Below are 20653 nucleotides of genomic sequence, written 5' to 3' on the forward strand. Positions count from 1 at the left end.
GTGAATGCCACAAATTCTCCTAAATCACTCGTACGCACAATTTAAGAACAAATCCGTGCGTACGAACGGTTCTTGCATGAGGCCCAATGTCTGTAAATTACATGTATTTTCCTGCATTTTGCAGAAATGTGGGTGAATAGGTTTTTACAAAAACTCAGCTTCAAATTAATTTTATGTCTCAGAGCCTGTAGGACATAAAAAATTATAAAAAAAAAAGTTAAATAACTATCTCTAACTCACCGTAAAAAATGAAATGTTGGATTTACTTAACCATGTTATTTTACCTGGTTCCGCTTAACTGAGTTGAGTAAATTCAAAGCAATATACCAGTTGTTTAGCCAAAGAACATGAGTATATTGCTTTGAATTTACTCAACTCAGTCAAGTGGAACCAGGTAACATAACATGGTTAAGTAAATCCAACATTTCATTTTTAGAGTGCTTGCTCTGCCACTAGAAATCATTTCCCCACCTCTTCTCATCCTCCTTTCCTTGTTCCTTTTTTATTTATTTATGTTTTTTGGTGAAAATTACAAATTTTTGCAGCTTAAGATACAGGTTAAAGTCCGAAGGGGTGACATGTATGTAGACTGTTGAGCAGTTTTCTGTTGTTCATAGCAGAAAACCAAGTGACCAAGTCACAATGGTTCATGATATGCCATAAACCTTAGCAGAAATATTGCAGTTTTCCTGCTATAAGTTGCACCAAAAGAGCTATAGCTAACTGCTACTGCTGCTGCTATTTAGTCTCACAATTGAACAGACTTCTGTAAATAAGTGAACATTGTGAAAACAACATCAGTGTAAAGTTTTTTTTAACTTTGGTCTTGGCAGAGCGCAGGCTAGCCGTTAGCTTGTCCGTCTAGTAAGAACTAAATTCTAGTTCTTCTAAAAACTATGCTCAATAGACAAGATAATAATTGTCCATAACCTTTCCATAAGACCATACTTCAAACTATCATCGTGGCGGCACGATGGCTCAGTGGTTAGCACCGACGCCTCACAGCAAGAAGGTCCTGGGTTCGATCCCCGGTTCGGACCTGGGGTCTTTCTGTGCGGAGTTTGCATGTTCTCCTTGTGCTTGCGTGGGTTTTCTCCGGGTACTCCGGTTTCCCCCACAACACAAAAACATGTACAATAGGTTGCCTTCAGGCCCAGGCCGCCCTTGAAAAAGAGATCTGAGATCTCAATGGGATTTGCCTGGTAAAATAACAGTAAATCAGAACCACTGCTTAAAAACATGTATCAAAAATCACTGAACGTTGGTGGTTTTACTGACCAGATATCCTCTGTTACCTTGACAGATGCTAAGTAAACAAAGCCATGATGCTTGTTTATGTTGGTTGGCTGCCTTTTTGAAGCTTTGACGTCTGGCTCTTGGACTAAAGTTAAATCAGAAGATGAAGCTGGTGAAGGTCATCTTTGAGAGCTGATCAAACAAAAACATTTTGAAATTTAATATTAGCATGTTTCTTTTTTTAAAAGGACTTGCAGTGCGCTCGTCAGACGAAGTGACACCAGAGAGACTCATGGGAACTTTTTATGAAGACTTAGCATTTCATTATTTTAAAAAATTTTAAAAACTGATGTTTTTAAACAGGAATGTAGAGCCAGCAGCTGTAAGGGATACCATGAAAAAGAAAGAACTTATAAATAATATTTTCATGAAATTCTCAGAAAACAATCATCAGATATGTTTCTACAGCTGATCAAATAATGAAGTTAAACTGATTCAAGATGGCCGCCATAGCAAACCTTAATCAAAACAAAAATGTTTATAAGTCAGTCAGTTTTGCTAAAATTTGCTGACTACACACACTTAAAGCACTAACAGATCGCATAAGATCTTTGTTTCGTTCTTAGATGTTTATGAAAGCAACCCTATGTCTGTTAGCAAAATATCTCATTTGTGGGTACAACACAACAGTGGCAGAAGAAGTGAACACATTGGAAAAAGTCAACTTTGGGCTTTTTGTATGCAACCGGATTTACATAAAGCTTAATTCAACTTAATGTTCAGCAGGAAAACAAGCGTGCAAGATTTAAAGCCTCTGCACACAAATTCCAGCTCCATTCAAATCATCTGAATGCAAATCACGTTTTTATTTTCATGCCAATTAAGCTAATTTGATCTGAAGACACACACACATGTGCACACACTCCCTGACCCACATAAAACAGTGTGTAAGCAGAGCATCAAGGACAAAGATCAGCTGCCCGAGGAGACATATAAGTTCATGTGTGTGTGTGAGGGGGGTTCAGGGAAATGAGGGTGCATTGTTAACTGTACCACACCAACACACACGAGCGCATGCAGGACCCCTAAAATCTCATTGTGTTCTGTCTGATAGAAGCTCATTAGCAGCGGCTCACTCCTCCAATAAAGATAACAGGAGCTGCTGCACATCCAGCTCTCATCTGACGGCTATTAAAACTGAAACATAAAGCAGTCATTTATCCAGCTCTGCCTGGCTAAGGCTCTAAATGCCCCCAAACCAAACCGCGCTGTTCAAATATTAATGCTTACATTAAGTATAAGGCATGCATTATTCCCTGTAGTGATAGAACGTGGAGCACTAATGCGTTGTTAGAGTGTGTAATCTTTTCTTTTGTTGGAGACTTAATGAACAAAATACTGGAACACATGCAAACACTAGAAAAATATATAGTTTTTATACATTCCTTAGCAAACAAAAGAAAGAATAAAAAACTAAATCCTTACTTGGTTGAGAAATGATCCCATTGGCGCATCAAGTCTTTCAGCAGCTTTGCAACACAAACTCCTGATGCTCATTTGCAAACTGCCTTTCATGAAGTCCCCTGAACTCTGGACTCCCTCATGTGTGTCTATCTTTGTGAGAATGTTTTTTGACGGTCTACTATCCTTGTGAGGACATTTTGTATGGTCCTCACAAGGGTCCACCCCATTAGTGGGTCAGGGGTTAGGTTTAGGGATAGAAAAAGAAAAAAAATTGTATAGGTCTTCTGGACGGGTTCTTCTCTAATGAAACGTTTCGTCTCTCCTCCAAGAGACTTCTTCAGTCTGAGAGTTTCAGGCAAAATTCAGGCTTTTAAGCACTGCCTCCATGTGACTGATACTCACATCACATGGCTATCGTTGACACCTAATTAACACCTATTGTTAACAGGGGGTGGAGTGATACTGGCAATAGCAGCACTGTAGGAGGGGGACAACTGAAAACGGAGGCCTCCACCTCTGTTTAAAGATGGACGGTCTTTCTTCACAAAAATGGCTTCTTTTACTCTTCTCTCAAACCAACGTTCCTCTCTATCAAGAATGAGAACATCCTCATCTCTGAAAGAGTGACCGCTGGCCTGTAAATGAGTGAAAACTGCAGAGTTCTGGCCATTAGATGTAGCTCGTCTGTGTTGGGACATTCTTTTGAACAGTGGCTGCTTTGTTTTCCTGATGTATAACTGGTCGCAGTCCTCCTGGCATTTAACAGCATATACARYATTGCTCTGTTTGTGCCGGGGCACCGGATCTTTGGGGTGAACCAGCCTTTGCCGTAATGTGTTTTGGGGTTTGAAAGCCACTGGGACATCATGTTTAGAAAATAAACGTATCAGTTTCTCCGAAACACCCACAACATATGGAATAACCACTGGTTTGGGTCTGGGTTTSGGGTCTTCATTTTCACCTGAAGGTAACATGGAGTCCTGTCTGAAGAAGTCTCTTGGAGGAGAGACAAAACGTTTCATTAGAGAAGAACCCGTCCAGAAGACCTATACAATTTTTTTTCTTTGTGATTTTTTACCTGGATTACTGAGATGCATCAGGACGTTTAGGGACATAGTTATTGTTACACCAGTAAATGAAAGGAAGTGAAGGAAAGTCCTCACAACATTCAAATCTCTGTTTATAGATTTAGCTATGGATGCTACCTGTTAGCATGTTGATTCTGAAGTTGTTAAATCAGCGATGATTAAATAATTATCTGACATGCTCGTTTAGTTCAGCATTTAAATCTGCCTCTGACCGGATGCTCCGGTGCAGCATTTTATTTTTGGACCGACACAATGTGCTGGAAGTATCGACCAAGTAACTTTAGCATCGATATGGTCTGATAACATAAACATCATGTTTCTGTGGACTCTCAGTCATCCAGGACATGGATAATTAAGAAAAAAGAATGAACAGCTGGACTTCTGTAACTGAAGACATGTGGAGCTACCAGATTTAAACAGCATGAGCGTCATTATTACTGGATCGATCCGCTCACCTCCACCTCTCTGATGAAAAAGTCTGACAGAATGCGACATGAGCGGTCAGACTGCAGTCGCTTTGAAAAACATCAGATATGGATCAGATTCAGGACCAGGCCTGGGTTGGATTTAAAAAAAAAACGTATTTGTCACAATCAGACGGAGAAAAAAATCCGATACAGGATGCATTTGCCTGCAGCGAACGTAGCCTTATCTCGTAATTACGAGATAAGGAGCCAATGTTTTTTTTTTTTTTTTTTTTTGGTGAAGGCAATGCTCTTCTGTACCATCCTTCAGCCTCTTTTGTTGTTTATCTCTCCTCACCTCAGCAAGAAAGTGATTGCTCATTAGTGTGTGTTTGAGCCTGAGGCAAACTGGCTGTAGGTTTTCATCACCAATCATTCCTCAGTGATGATCTAGCTGAGTCTGACACTTTAGTCTCCTACTTCCTTTGTCCTTTGTCCCTTTTCTTCATTGTATCCTGACCTCTCCTGCACAATCACACAACTGGTTTGTATTCCCTTAATCCTCCAACGGTCATCAACAATTGATATTTACACTTTACCTGTTGAAGAATGCAGTAATGTCTTACAAATAAGCCAGCAGATTAATTGGTTTCGATGTGTTAGTCGACTCAATTTAGCTTCGTTTTCCTTCTCTTCCCTCGTCCTGAGAGAAAGCACAGCCCCCCGCAACTCGTCTCTATTTTTAGAAGGAAATACTCAGAGAACAAAGAAAGCAATGGGCAGGGGATTAAAAAGGCACACAAGAAAAAGAAGAGGTCAAACAGGTGGGGGGNGGGCTGTAGAGTGCTGCAGATAAAAAAAAAAATCAACACCATTCCATTCAGAAACAAACCTGAGCTTAATCAGACATCACTAACAGCTCTGAAAATGTCTGTTTGTATTTTCTGGTCCGAGGAAGCAGCTGTCGTACATTTAAAGGCTCCTTCCTCCAGTTGGCTGGACCCGTCTGAGGTGGGGGTCCGCTCTCTGGAGATGCCAGAGAGGTCTGATATTTGATTAACATGACACTGATTCATGACGGGGCTCAGAAGAGCACAGCCAGTATCAAAGTCTTCCTGGAAGCTCATCGATTCAGTTTTATCTACTTCAGAAGTACACAGAAGCTGTTGCACGAACACTTAATAACACTAAAGTAGATTAACAGTCAGGGGGGAAAGAAACTGGTTTTATGTATCAGGACCAAATAAAAAAAATATCTGGTCTTTGTCAGGTTCTACAAATCTAACTTTAAGTGCCAAAAATCACTCAAAGGTTTCCAACGTGTCATTATTTATTAAACAAAAATTGTAAAAATGAAAAAAAAAAAACTGTTAATTTCTGGTAAAACTATCAATATTTTAAAATATATGTGTCAGTATGCTGAAATAATGGATGAATGAAGTGCAAAATGTTTTAACTCACTTATAGATGAAACCAACAAGAAAAACATGCAGTCACATTGATATTAAATCATCTTTAATTCATCATTATTAGCTTAAATTAGATGAAATTTTTTTTTACAATTATTGAACAGATTTTCTGTTGTTTTTAAGATTTGCAGAAATTTTGAACTATTTAATTATTTTCTAGTAGCCTATTGTACAAAATCTTCAAGCCAGTTACGCTAATTCCATTTCCAGAGTTTCAGTCAAAACACAAACAAACAAACAAACAAACAAACAAACAAACAAACAAACAAACAAACAAACAAACAAACAAACAAACAAACAAAAACATGAAAAATCCCATCTTCCACCAAAAGAACAAGTCTGCATATTTTTGGACCCAGTTTTGTTTTCTGGTAAAGAAAATGGATCCACAGAATGCAGACCAGGGCCGGTCCTAGACAATTCGATGCCCTATAGGCAAGATTTTCAGGCGGTGCACCTCGTGCAATTTTCTAAAATTCTACTACTTACAAACCAAATTAAATAGTTTTGTTTCTTTTATGTATTTTTTTAAAATCTTTACAAACCAGGTTGTCCAATTAAAACAGTTAACAATATAACTGATCTGAAACAGAACACCAGAAGTTTACCTCATACCTGTCAACATCTGCTGACATCAACGAGGAACACCTGTTCATGTTAACCAGCAGCTGTGGATTGAAGCCGTTTTAGGGGGGGCAGGGGATTTAATCCCTTGGAATATTTGCAAAAGCTTTGCTCAAAACTCTGCATGTTCCAGCCACTTGAAAAGCATTTTACTAAATCCCTATTTTTAAAAAATAAACATCCATCCATCCATTATCTGTACCCTTTCAGGGTCACTGGTGCCCATATCCAGCAGTCACAGTGCGAGGGGCGGGGTACACCCTGGACAGGTCGCAAGTCCATCGCAGGGCCACACATAGAGACAAACGAGACCAACAACCATTCACTCTCTCACTCACACCTAGGGACAATTTAGAGTTATCAATTAACCTAACAGTCATGTTTTTGGTCTGTGGGAGGAAGCCGGAGTACCCGGAGAAAACCCACACATGCACGGAGAGAACATGCAAACTCTACCCAGGAAGGTGCCTGGACTTTTTTTTGTGTCAATTTCCTTGCTAGATCTTTTTATGTTATTTAATAAATAAATAAATAAATAAATAAATAAATAAATAAATAAATAAATAAATAACACGAGTTTTGTGTTATTTAAAAAAATAAACATAAAATCAGTATTTTATGAACACTAAAAATCAGACTTTAAACTGAACTTTATGAGATCAAAAGTGAAACTTCCTTTATTCTTATTTTGTTTTCTGTTTAAACACTGAGCAGTAGTTAGTCTCGACTGCATCATGTGAAACTTTTATCATGAAACATCCTCTGCATTATATAACACCTCATGTAGGAACAAAGCAGAACAAGTTACCTTCATTAACCTGAGGAACCAGGGATTATTCTACTAAATCAACTATACTCTGATAAAAAGTTACAAAATATTTCCCCCCCACAGATGGATGGTACCCTTAGCATTTGCCTATACTACCTTTGCCACGGTCCTAACCGTGGTCTAAGCTCAGATTGTCAGAGAGCCTTTTTTGAACAAATCTGACATAAAAAGGTCACCAGGCTGTATGACCTGACATCAAACTGTGAACAGAAATGGAGTGCATACTGCTTCCTAATGGGGGCATCTCAGGAGACCTATCAGTACCTGAGACACTCACACCTGACACAATTCAAGCTTTGACATTTGGTCAGAGTCTTTGTTTTTTTTCAAGAAACTGATTATAGCCGATGATTAATCTTAAGCAGGTGTGCAAAAAAGAGCTATTTTAACCCCAGAGTCATGGATGTCGAGGAGTGGACTGTGGTTAACAATCCTTCACAAGAACGGAAGCGTTACTGAAAACACTGAGGAGAGTACAGTCCATCAGTCCGTTTATCCAAAGCACCGTACCAATAACAGCAAATCGTACCCAAATGCATGTTGCTATGAGAATAAGAGGCTGCGTTTCCCTGGCAACTCCTCTGCAAATATCCCACCTTCCTCTTGTCTGCAGCCTCTCCCGATGAGGTTCGATGATGCAAGGGCAGCAGCAGCAGTGTTAATACTTACACCAGTCAGCCAGGGCTGGAGCAGTCACAGGAAGAGGAGATAAGGTCAAGTTTAAACTGAAATATGGAAATGAAGGAAGGGCCTTTTGGTTTCAGGCTCAACTGGTCTGATAGAGCGCTATTATTGCTGCTTTAAACTAAAACTAACAAGTTTCTGTTACACTTCAATCCATGAGAATTTTGAACTTAACTCCTTTAATACATCACTCTAGCAAGGAAATTAATTGTCAATAAAAAGCCAGCTTGTGGTAAATTTATTTAAAGCGATAACATCTGTGAATCCTTACTCTAGCTAAGGCTTTAAGCTAACTATGTTGGTTCTGTTCACTCTGTTTTTTTGTTTATTCTGCTCAGTTGTCTAAAGGTTTTCATTTTTTTTTTGGATAAAACCCATCTCAAAGCTAAAACCTCCCACATCTCTAGCTTTAATTCTGTTCTTGTATCGACTCAAGCTGTTCAACGCCTGAGTTTTAATACAAAACACTGACGTCTTCCTTCTCCACAGTGGATGACGACCTAACAACTACATCAGAGCTGGCCTTAGGTCTGTGGCTTCCTGTTTGTTTTAGCTCACATTTTAAACGTTAAACAGTTCATATCTAATAAAGTAGAGTTAGTATCTTACCTGCTGCAGATGGTTCTATAAACTAACTCATTTTGGAGAAATGGAGTTTAATTCTGACCAGACTGACAAACTAATGTCAAGTGAGGTGATGAGCGAAGTGAACTAGTGCTGCTTTACTTCAAGCTCCAAAACTTAAAACTAATTATTGCAAATGCTCTTCTATAAATCCTTATAAAGCTGTCAGTCACTCAGTTATTTACAGTTATGTTCACAGATAGCAGCAGCAGCAAGATGTAGCTCCTCTGATGCAGACTGAGACACTTCCAGCAGGAATATCTTCATGTTTCTGCAGTAATAACCATGAAAAGCAAAATAACGATGCTCTAAAGCAGGGCTGCCCAAACTTCTTCTCCGAGATGGACGAAATTAAAACCTATCTGAGGGCTGTGGGCCAAATGTAATGATATAATATAAAATATATAAAATAAAATTCCAATACTTTTTAAGTAAAGTCCTTTTATTTTTATGACGAAGCTAGTAGCCGGTGCGGTGGCCCATGATTTGTTTGTTTTTTTAACCCGTGCAGTTGGCGAAAGTTTGATATCGGGCAGCAAAGGCTCATGGGACATTTAACAAACTGATCAATTATGAATATTTGTTGTCTTAAACCGTTTGAAAATGTACATGTGTGTTTTAATGTAATGTAAATGTCTCTTGTAGTTTTATTTTATGTTTAAACTTAAAATAATTCAAAGATAAAGTCAGCATCATCAGTGAAGACTATCTTATAGTCAGTGGGTCGATCCATAGAGTAAGTAAGTGGAGTGTTTCTATACAAGATGACAGGAGATTAAATCAAATGGCTTAGTGGGCCTATTCTGGCCCATGAGCCCCACTTTGAGCACTTCTACTGAAAGGGTTTATAAAATAGTGTTTGCATAATGACTATGAAATGTTTGAGACAAGAGCAGTTTTCTGGTTTTGGTCAAATTGAGGCTAGTTGTTGGATCTTCTACAACAGGTCAACTATTCCTTTAAATATTGTGCCAAAACTTAATTTGTTAGTTCCTGACAGGTATTCCCAATATTATTTTTGAGATTTGACCAAAATGGCTACATCTTTGTCATTTCTTCAGATGATTTCAGTTTAAAGCTGGTTATTTGCATTCAAATAAATTAAACCCTTAAATTTTTGTTATGGGCCAATCGCTTTTCCACATTGTTGACTTTAATCTTGTATTCTTTGTGTCTTTGTGTTGTTGTCAGGTGTTGGGTGCTGATGTTGTAACCATCCTGAAGAGCCGACGAGCCCTGTTTGATGCAGTGAAGTGATCCAGCGGAATAAAACTCAAAGAAAAGAAGGTAGGAACAACAGATGGGCGACAGAATACACCTGAAGAAAGAAAGTAGGGGTCTCTGCAGTACATAGGGGCTGTGTGGGTGGAGTTTGTCCTAACCGTGATTGGCAGAGTTTGGAATATACGCAGGTGGAGGTTCTTGGGTGTGAGCAGATTATTGTGAACATGTACTATAATTTACTGACTTCAAATTTGGTGTGACTAGCACCTTCCTGTCTTGAGTTCCGACTAAAGTTAATATCTATATTTAAAGCTGATTTCTGGCCGTTTTGACCAAGCGACCTGTCCCCTCAGCTGCCCGGCGTTCATTCAATCGAATAGTTATGGCTTCTTCAAACCCCACCCAAAATAGTCAATCCAACCAATCATGCCTTTGAGAAACGCCTCCCACACACCAAGAACCTGCCATTTAGAGACTTCCCCCTTCTTGAAAAAAGGTCATCCATGAGAGAGACCATGTTGGATGGAACAGCAACAAGTATTTCAGTATAAATAACTGGTTTCTTTCAAACCTCTAAATAGTCATTTTGTTTTGGTCAAATTGAGATCGACTCAGAGGGCAGAAGGCGTTTAAAGAGGATTACTGGTGAGGTACAGAGGTCAGGTTGTGAGTAAATCCAGACAGTTTCTGGGCCGTAACAAGGAGAACCTTTCAGGCAGACTTGGCTCAGCAGCTTGGCTTCGAGTCCAGGTTTCAGGCCCATGTGGTCACCAATCTGTGTCTCTATTAGGACTCAAGGAGATCCCGTTTCTGGTCTCTCGTGCCGGACTACAGATGAGAGCTGTGTTTGCCAAGCAGTTGCATAACAGGAGCTCTTTGCTCCACTTTAACACACTGGGTGTGTGTGTTTGCATATAGAAGCTGCAACCAATCGCACCTCAAACACACTTCCTGATTCGCATAATGCCACAGCTCTGAGACAATCCCAACGTCCTCCTGCGACTTGAATGCAGATTGTGAATGAACGTACGTATCGTGATGTCTTTGCACCAGAGGGCCAAAAGCGAGACTGAGTGACGTCGTGATAAAGATGTGCTTTGACAAGATAAAGCCAAAAGGAGCTGGGAGAGCAGTGCTGAGTGGTGAAATGGAGAAGCGAGGCAGAAAGGAAAGCTGCAGGGGATATTTTTGAGGAACCCATTCTGACGTCAGAAACTAGAAGAGAAACAATTTCTTTTGTCCTGTAAACAAACAAAGCGAGATGCTCAAAAAGACAGAGGTGTAAAAAAGGTGCGTAGCAGCCACCTCAGCAGCACAGTATCACCGTCTGCAAACAGCAGCAAAACAACACAATGAGCAGCATGTAGACCGGAGCACGCAGGGAAAACCACAGTCCTCTAAATAGATGTCAGAAAAACAGAAGTGTGAAGTGGACAGACGTTACACACGCAGAGACACGGAGGGAGAAAGAGCAGAGCAGAAGTTCGGCTCGGCCTCCAGAGAAGCAGAAAGTGGCGTCACGGCGGGATTCTCAACCTGGGATTAACTCGCCGCAGAGATTTTTCACAAAGATCAGGAAGGGCGGCAGGAAACGAAGCCAGAGACGACAGGAGCACCAGACTCCAGGGTAAGAGTTCCACACTTTCCTCATTTTGACTTGAGGCTCATTTACGCTGTTTAAGCAGCTCGGCGTGCGCACAGGCTGGACGCCTCTTCCCTCCATCTTCAGCCGAGATGAGGCAGAAACTATCGCCAGGCCAACGGTATCCTGGCAACCATCATACGAGCTCTGCTGTCAGGATGGACCTCATGCTGCTCTCCTCTCACGTTTATGTGTGTGTGTGGCTCCAGCACACACCGACACCACCGGGGCTTTGTTTTTATGATGCGTCAGAAGTTCATCGTACGAAGGCTCGCCCTCTCCTTTGTTATTCATGAAGCAGGTGTGTGTGTGTGTGTGTGTGTCTGTGCTGGGTTACAGAGGTGACTCAGCGTTTGATTTAGATGGACATTGGGTGAAAAAAAAGAAGTTGCTGCTCTGATTGGAAAGAAAGGAAGATACCAGGAAGTGCAGCTCCTGTACCTCACTGCTGCATCGCTGCACCCATTCTCCAACAAGTCAGAGCCTTGTTCTCTCGTGGTGGATCGGTCCGTGGCATGCCGTAAACATGCTGCTAATGGCTGTAAATCATTCCTGTTTGTGTGTGTGTGTGTGTGTAGGGGGCTCGGCCCCAGCTGTGTGCTAACATCCTCCCAGCATAAGGACAGCAGAGGAAGCAGTGTGGCAGATGTTGATCTTGTGTTTCTAAAGATCTGCTAGAATCAAAAGGAGAGGCAATAATAGGAAGAAGACTTTTATCTTCAAACAGCAGGAGGTCATATACAGGGTGTCAAACTATCCTGCATGTTTTCCTTGTTTCTCTGCTCAAACACACCTGATTCAGGCTGTCCAAACTCAGGGACCGTATCATTCTAAGGCTTGTTTTGAAGGCCGATTACATCACAGCTGCAGAATATTTATTCTGTTTACTACTGATTTTAATGCATCACACCTACTGTTTTATTTCTTGGTTAACTAGAATGTACATTATATTGCCAAAGGTTTTTGCTCACCCATCCAAATGACTGTGCACCAGTGCACAAAGCAAGGTCCATAAAGACATGGATGTTTTTGGAGTCTGGTGTGGATGAACTTGACTGGTCTGCACAGAGTCCTGACCTCGACCCAACAGAACACCTTTGGGATGAATTAGAGTGGAGACTGAGAGCCAGGCCTTCTGTCCAACATCAATATGTGACCTCATAAATGTGCTTCTGGAAGAATGGTCAAAAATCCCCATAAAGACACTCCTAAACCTTGTGGACAGCCTTCCCAGAAGAGCTGAAGCTGTTCTACCTACAAAGGGTGGACCAACATCATATTGAACTGTATGGATTAGGAATGAGGTGTCACTTAAGCTCATATGTGAGTCAAGGCAGGTGAGCCAATACTTTTGGCAAGATAGTGTATTTATATTACTACTTATTTTGCCTAATCATCTATTTTATGATGAAACTGTGATTGAGTTGAGGTACAGTCTGGTTTGAGTGACATGTTGGATCTCAGTTAGCACACATCCTAATTACTCTGACCACACAGTTTCTCATCAGGCTTCAGGATGTTTGAGGATCTGGTCATGTGTTAGCGAGACTACCCCCACCGGTGTAATGTTTTAGGGGTGGGATCAGGGTGGGAGTAATTGAACACACCATCTTTTCACAGTGATGTGCCGACGGCTGTCCAAATTCTAAGGTTCATCCAGCTGCGGTCCACAAATGTGTCCTTCTTTTCCCAGATTTAAGGGACGGGTCTGCTGGATGTATTGCCTCTAAGCTAATTTTGTTAATTTAGAATATAAATAGGTTAATGTTTTGCTAATTTTGATCTATTTTCAATCTTCATTGCGTCTGTTTAGCACCGTCGGGATTTTTATTTAACAGGACATAAACCAGAGTAAGGGTAGGAGTAAAGCTGAAGGCTGACAGCCACTTTCTTCAGGTCTTCCTGGTCAACAAAAGACCTGGTTCCCGTAGATCGGATAGGAGAGATCCTTTAAAGGACACAACCCCTGAATGTAGACAGCCTCAGGGATTCAGTTACCTCTTTAAATTCTGGAGATGCCTGTTAGTCATCCATTCTTGCAAATCAGGTGTGTTCGAGCAAGGATGCAAGGAAAACATGCAGGATAGCAGGCCTCAAGGACAGGAGCTTGACATCTGTGAAGGCTGTGGAGGATCTTGTTCTAAGTGATGGTGGTATGGAGCAGGAGATGGATTGACGAATCTGGGCCTCAGTAATGAATGTGTAGCTTCAGTCATTTTTGGTGACAAAAGAGTTGAGTTGAAAGGCAAAGCTCTCGATTCACTGGTCTGTCTATGTTCTAACTCTTGTGTCGTCATGAGGTTTGGGTCATTCGCAAAAGAACGAGATCCTGGATACAAGTGGCTGAAATATTGTAGGGTGGCCGGGCTCAGACTTTGAGCTCCACCAAGATGATGGAGCTCCTCACCTCACACATTCTCACTCCCGACTCGTCAATATATATTGACGCTTTTCCAAAGTTCCTTCTGCGTCTTATTTTGAAGCGTTGGGTGACCCCCTCGCGTCAGTCCTTGCTGCCCGCGGCTTTTCGGGGTTGCACCACCAGGGGTCTTTGAGTCGGGGGTCTGAGGTTAACATGAGGGATCAGGGTAAATGGTTAAGTTTAGGTACTGGGGTCAGGGATAGGATGTCTACAATGAATATTAGGTAAGTTTAGGCTTTGGAACATGTAGTTGACGTGAATTTCCTATATTTTCTAACAATGGTTAATTTTAGGTACCAGGGTCAGGGACAGGATGTCTAAAGTGAATAAAGGTAATTTTAGGCTTTGGGACGGTAGTTTTTGTGCATTTTCTACACTTTCAGAAATTATGACAACAGACTCCGCCGCATCTTGTCAAAAAATGATGCAAGGGGAGGACCCGACGCTTCAAAATCAGACGCAGAGGGAACTTTGGGAAAGCGTCAATATGTGACGACTCAGGAGTGAGAATGGGTTGCCTCACCTTACCTCTGAGTAGAGCAGCTGTCCCTCTGCAACAAAAGGAGTCAGTTGAGGTGGTTCTGTTAGGATGCCTCCTTTTGGAGGTTTTCTGGAAACTTTACCAGCTTTACATTTGCATCATCCAGTTTAGCATTGTGAAACTTTTGATATATGTTTGATATGAGTGGTTTCACACAGCTCTGGCATCTTCGAGGACATAAAAAGCATGTATAGACGAAAAAAAAGAAAACATTAGAGCGAAGAGGTCTGTACATAGTAGCAATGTTTTATTAGATCACTATAGTAACGTAAATGGATTAAAGGCACGGTCCAGCTCTGGTGTCTCCCATTGAGTGAGCTAAATGATTCAGTGCTGGATTTGGGCCCTGCTGTAATTGGATCCAGCATACGCTGCGTATCTGATTCAAACTGTGATCAGTGTCACTTATGACTGGAATGTCTGACTTGGCTCTGCCCAAACAGGAAGACAGGAGCGTAAAGCAGATGGGCTACACAACAATACAAAACAGTCACAAGCTGATGTGTTTCTTTCCGTCTACCTGTTGTGTATTTCTCATGCGTGCTGCCAGGTTCTGGTTCTGTGTGCATTTTACTGTTTCCTCCCGTCCAGGTCGCCAGCCATGGGGAACCTCATTAAGGTCCTTGGCAAGGATTTAGAGAACTGTCCACATTTTTTCCTGGACTTTGAAAGTAAGTGAGCGCCAGGGTGTGTGCGTTTGTGTGCATTGTGTTGTGAGTGTGAAGCTGAGGGGAGGTGGCGGGGTTGGGTCGAGGGGTGGGGTCACGGGGGGTGAGAGTTGCTGAGTTGTTGGTACGATGGAGCGATGTTGAGGGTGTGGTGTTGTCATTATCAAATGCTCTTTGGCCTCACTCTCTAACTCAGTGGTTCCCAAAGTTTTCAGCTCCCGACCCATAAAATAACAACAGGAAAAACTTGTGACCCCAACTATCGCTGGTTAAAATGTCCAACCACACACCTAGGGCGTTTATTGTCATCTCATAAATAGTGTACTATGGAAAATGAACCATTTAGATTAAAAAAAATAGTTAATAATATGTGTGGGGTAGGCTACCTTTAAACAGAAACACAAAAACAATGTTGCCGATTCATATCCTATTGACTCCAAAAATATCTGTACTTCTCACTAAGACACACAGCTGCTCAAAGTTGTCTCTTGCCTATGAGATCAATAAGGCATGGCCACACGATAATCTAATGCGTGGCTTTAAAATTATTATTTTTTAATCCAAATTCCCTGGATGGGGACAGGATAATTATTTAATCTTGAAAAATCGATAAATATTTCAAACTATTCTTTAAACGTTTACACTGCTGTGAAGTTTACATGGCTATTTGTCCAGAAATTATATGAAATTCCAGTAAACGTAATATGAAATTGATGGCAGTGTAACAACTCCAAAATACGATTTAACACAAAATTTTGGTGACTGAAGTAGTTTTAAGCCGACAGCCCATTTGGTCTCAGCTGCTTGGGACTAGCTGTTAGCTTTGCAAACTGAGGCTGCTCAATAAGCTATTTGCAACAGGTAAGATATTAATTATTCATACCTTTTCCAACATTCCTTCATGAGAGACAAACTTTAAATTCCACTTCCTTCATATATCTACAGATGTTTATCCACTTTATTAAAGCAGTTTTAAATAGACCAAGACATTGACGTTTCAAATGTATTGTTTTCTTGTGTGGAAACCCAATTATTTCTGTCGTGTTTGACGTTTAAACTTGACGTACGTCTGAAAACGGGAGCGAAGCTGAGAGTGGGGTTAAAGACGCCGTCGGACGTGTCAGTGTCGCCATGCTTCACCCGGGCCGCACTCCAACCATACCATTCCAACAACCGCGCTCTCATCCCATCTCCCACCCAAACCGCCCTCCTCCTCGTTGCACCACACACCCAAAGTTCACACACACACACACACACACACACACTCGTACACCCGTGTGCGCACAACCTGGACACCCATCCCCTCACCACCCACAGACTTCTCCCCTCTCTCTGTTCCAGGGGGCTCATGGGAAACCTCCTGAAAGTGCTGGCTTGCGCCGAACTTGAGCATGGCCCAATAGTTTTCCTTGACTTTGAACGTGAGACCATCAGCTTCTTTTTGTTTTTTAAGTTGTCCCTTTCTCTTTGTTGCCTCTCCTTTATTTAAATCACTCCATCCATATGAGCTGACCATCTTTACGTCCCGTTTTTCCTCTCCTCTGTTCTTTCTCTCTTCTTCTTTTTTTTACCCTTTTCTTTCCTGCCTGGGACTGACATTTGAAAGTCGTCTTTCTTAAGAATCCTACTCACACATGAGCCACGTTTCGTTAAATGCAGACAAACAAAAGCCCATTGACACGATTGCAAAGTGACAACAATAAGCTTTGAGTTGAGCACGTTAAGAAATGAACAGCAAACGTCAGTCCTGCGTGGGTTTCCTTTTTTTTCTTTTTTCGTTGCTAAGAGATGATGATGTCTAACAAGAAGTCTATCATCGTCCGCTCACATCATCATCCTCATCATCGTCATCACGCTGCTCCCTACGTTTGACCTCTGTGTGTGTTTTCCACTAAACAGTGTGAGTGAAACAGATAAAAGAAAAGGGGAAAAGAGAGAATGGCTGTGATAAAAAGATCTGTAAATATGATCACCTCTTCCTCCTTGCTTCCCCGTTTTGAACTTTGCAGTGGAAAAGAAATCCATCCTAACAAGTCTTTGTCAGTTTTATGAGCTCTTAAAGTGCCACACCAAAAAAAAAAAAAAAAACATTAGTTTTAGTGCTGAATTTCATTATTATTTATTTCAGACCAAATTCTGATCATCTCTTCTCAGTTATTTTTGTTTTATTGCCCTTAAATAATGAAATTCCACAGAACAGATTTTGGGATTGATCCTGAGACAAAACAAAAATGTTAAGATGTAGATATTTTGCACTGTATCCCTACGTTTCCTGTCACTTTCCCCCTCTAACAGCTGGCCTCCTCCTCCTGTGTTACTGTGGGAGTGGGAGAGCTCACTGCTGGCGTGAGACGTCAGGCTGGCAAATTCTTCCCCTTGTTTTATTACGAATGCAATTCACTCCGCTTCAAAAGCAAAAGCCAGTGAGTCAGATTGAACTCCTCCTCCTCTGTAGACACCTCTGTGTCATCAGTGAGCTCTCTCCCTCTCAGGTTTGGGTCACCTCTGTCACACAGATCCAGGTTTGAGTAGAGCTGCACTCACTATCCAGGAGAAGACAGTTAAATTATCCAACGTATAACACTAAACATCTGACCGGAACACAGATGTTGAAGCCAGAACAGGACCAGCTGCTTCCAGGAAAACTGTTAAGTCCCGCCCTCTCCATGTAATTAAATCGGTTATTAATAAAACATAAAAATATACATCAAATCAGTTTTTGCACCTGTTTAATTTCATTGATTCACAACATTCTTAACTTCCTGCTTTATGTTTAAAATGTATTTTTAAAACATTTTTAGCTGTAATTAAAACCACAAAAGCCCAACTGCACAGACTCTGGTTCCAAAACGAGGCTGACATCCTGGCAGCTTCTGGTAAACTGGATCCCGTTTTATTTCTCATGAATGAAAGAAGGCCCTTTCTTTAACAGTCAATGGATTCAATAAGAAAATTTGAAACTGAGTCGTTACACCCATGATAATCCTCTAACTGCAGTTTTAACATTTTTTGATGTAGACTTCTGTGGAAAGGTTATGAAAGGTTCATATTTTACATGTTCAGCTTGACTGAAAATAAGCTAATGGCTAATCCTAATTAAGCCAAGAAAAAAGGTATTTTTTCTGTCTTTAATCATCATCAGTCTGGATTTTTTTTATTAACTTTTTCATCCTTGCTAATTTGACATTTAGATTACATTAAATTATGATTATTTTAAGAGTAAATAACAGCCAGCAGCTAGCTTTTCTGTCAGGAATATTACATTATTTTTGGTGGGATTATTTTTTCCCTTTGTTTGATTGGAGTCATTTTAACCCACTTTGTTCTTGATCTCTCAGTCAACATTAAATTTTGTTTTTCCAAACTGAGGTTGTTCAAAGAGCAACAGGTAAGATATTAATTATTCATATTGTTTCCACAGAACTCCATCAACAGAACTAAACTAGGGTCAGATGTAAATTTGAAGCTGCACCACAATGATTAGTGAGAATTAACTGTTCATTTTTTTGCCAACCTTCACAGTTTGTTAATTTAGCTCAGATCTGCAGCCTTCAGGAAATAACATCTAAGCTAACAAAATATTTGCTGAAAAAGGGATGTCCAGATAAAGATTTAAATTGTGCAATAAGATGAAGAGGACAGTCTAACGCACTGCATTACCTCAAAAAAAAATCCCCTTTGACACCCGGAACAGTTGCTGTATTTTCAGCCTATACAGTGCTGCATGAGGCTGTGCTGTTTTATTTACATAAACATGAAGTAATTTTTCTTTTCTTATTTACAAGAAAAAAAATTGCATTAGCCATCATAATATTCTGCTGAAGTGGTGCATCTGAATCTGAAATAGGAAGGACCAAAAGAAAGAGAAGCAAAAAGATTTGCAGTAAGCAGAAACTGTGTTCTGCAATGGCTAAGAGTATTGTTTAACATAGTTAATACAGTTAGAAATAAATATTATAAAAAGCTCTAATGCAAAATGAAACGAGTTTAAAGTTTCTGAAAAATATTAATAATTAGTTCATCCATGGCTAAAACGTTTGGTTTTAGGGCTTTTATATTTTTCATGACTTTTAACTTTATTTATTAATATTTTTTTCAACTCCAAAAATATTTTTCATTTCATATCTGCTTCAGCCATAGCATTTTGATACTTTAAAAATGCATCTAGCTCTTGCTAATATTAGCTTTTTGCAGTTAATTTGCTATTTCTTGTTAGGCTATAGTGTTTAGCTTATTTTAGCTTTAGGTTACCATTTAACTATTCTTGCATTTTTTCTGCTTTTAGCTTGCATTTGGCTGATTTTAACTTATAGTTAGTCTTTTTAAAGGTCTGTAAGTTCAAACTGTTTGCAATTTACCATTTTAATTTTTAACTAGCCTTTTGCTTTTAGCTTTTCATTGACTTATTTTAGCTTTTAACTTGCCCCAGAACTTTTAGGCTATTCTTTTGCTGCAATTAGCTTAACTTTTAGTAATTTTAGCTTATAGCTAGTGTTTATTTTTTGGCTAGCCTTTTTCTACCTTTAGTTGACAACTAGCCTCTGCTTTTAGCTTTCTTTTCACTTTTTTGTAGCTTCAAGCTTGTTTTATTCTAGTAATTTGCTAACTGTAGCTATTACCAAGCTTTTTGCTGCTTTTAGCTTGCCTTTTACTAATTTTAGTATCTAGCTAGCCTTTTTATTTTTTTATTGCCTTTGGCTGGTTTTTGTTTCTAGCTAAACATTTGAGCATTTAATTTAGCATCTTGCTAAATTTAGCTTTTTTGCTACCATTTTTAAGCTTTAGATTTTAGGTAGGCTGTTTTATACATTGGCTAGCATTTTGTTGTTTTGCCTTTTTCTTTTTTAGCTATTAGCTACAGTTTTAATGTTTTGCTTCAGTTATTTATCTCTGAGCATTTTACACTGCATAGCACAGAAAGGTTTTTGTAAATATATTTTTGTAATTCTCCTGTAATTATTACCTCATTAGGATTCTGTGTTGTTTAGCAGAAGATTAAAGGAAGCTTTAATGAGACATTATAAAAATAGCAGAGGTTGTGGTTCTTAATAAGGCAGCTGGTTTTACACACAGGACAGCAAAATTCTCCCATGATTACTATTACTCTGACGAGAGGCGGCACCTCAGGGTGCAAAAATAATCAGCGGTGCTGCTGCAGATAAAGAGCTGCCTGGGAACACTCCCACACTCACTTCACACCTGAGTTACAGGAAAAGATGAGAAAACCACAATCGTGACTCAGGAGGACATGTTTTAGAAACGTGTTAATCAAACATTTAATCCCCCCAGAACGTATGCCGCATCAGCAAACAGAAGAAAATTGAGAGTGAGGATCATCGCAGCAAAACATTCATGTGGAACAAAATCAAAAATGTGGAGAAACTATGTTTTAATGATGACTTTTCGCTACAATCACATCAAAATTTAGCTCATAATCAGTCAAGCTATAGCTCCAAATATAAATTATATTACAGAGGGTAAAATAAGTATTGAACACGTCACCATTGTTCTCAGTAAATATATTACTAGAGGTGCTAATGACATGAAATTTTCACCAGATGTCGGTAACAACCCAAGTGATCCATACATACAAAGAAATCAAACCATAAATGTCCAGAAATGAAGTTATTTGTAATAATTGCTCAGGTGTGATTTTGGCCCATTCTTCCACACAAACAGTCTTCAAATCTTGAAGGTTTCGTGGACCTCTTCTATGAACTCTGATCTTTAGTTC

The 20653-nt window shown here is 40.0% G+C and overlaps 1 protein-coding gene across 3 annotated transcripts in view; it reads left to right on the top strand.

The window, feature by feature from the left end:
• fam49al (family with sequence similarity 49 member A, like) overlaps positions 1–20653 on the top strand; it is a gene marked incomplete in the record, with an annotated part of 44330 nt that overhangs the window by 11127 nt on the left and 12550 nt on the right. Inside the window, 2 exon segments of one of the 3 annotated variants that reach the window (XM_014021108.1) lie at positions 9614–9709; positions 14843–14922. In XM_014021108.1, the coding sequence (XP_013876562.1) occupies positions 14853–14922 (70 nt within the window). 3 annotated transcript variants of the gene reach the window in all.

The sequence above is a fragment of the Austrofundulus limnaeus genome, unplaced genomic scaffold (genome assembly GCF_001266775.1).
Source record: "Austrofundulus limnaeus strain Quisiro unplaced genomic scaffold, Austrofundulus_limnaeus-1.0 Scaffold278, whole genome shotgun sequence".
Taxonomy (NCBI): domain Eukaryota; kingdom Metazoa; phylum Chordata; class Actinopteri; order Cyprinodontiformes; family Rivulidae; genus Austrofundulus; species Austrofundulus limnaeus.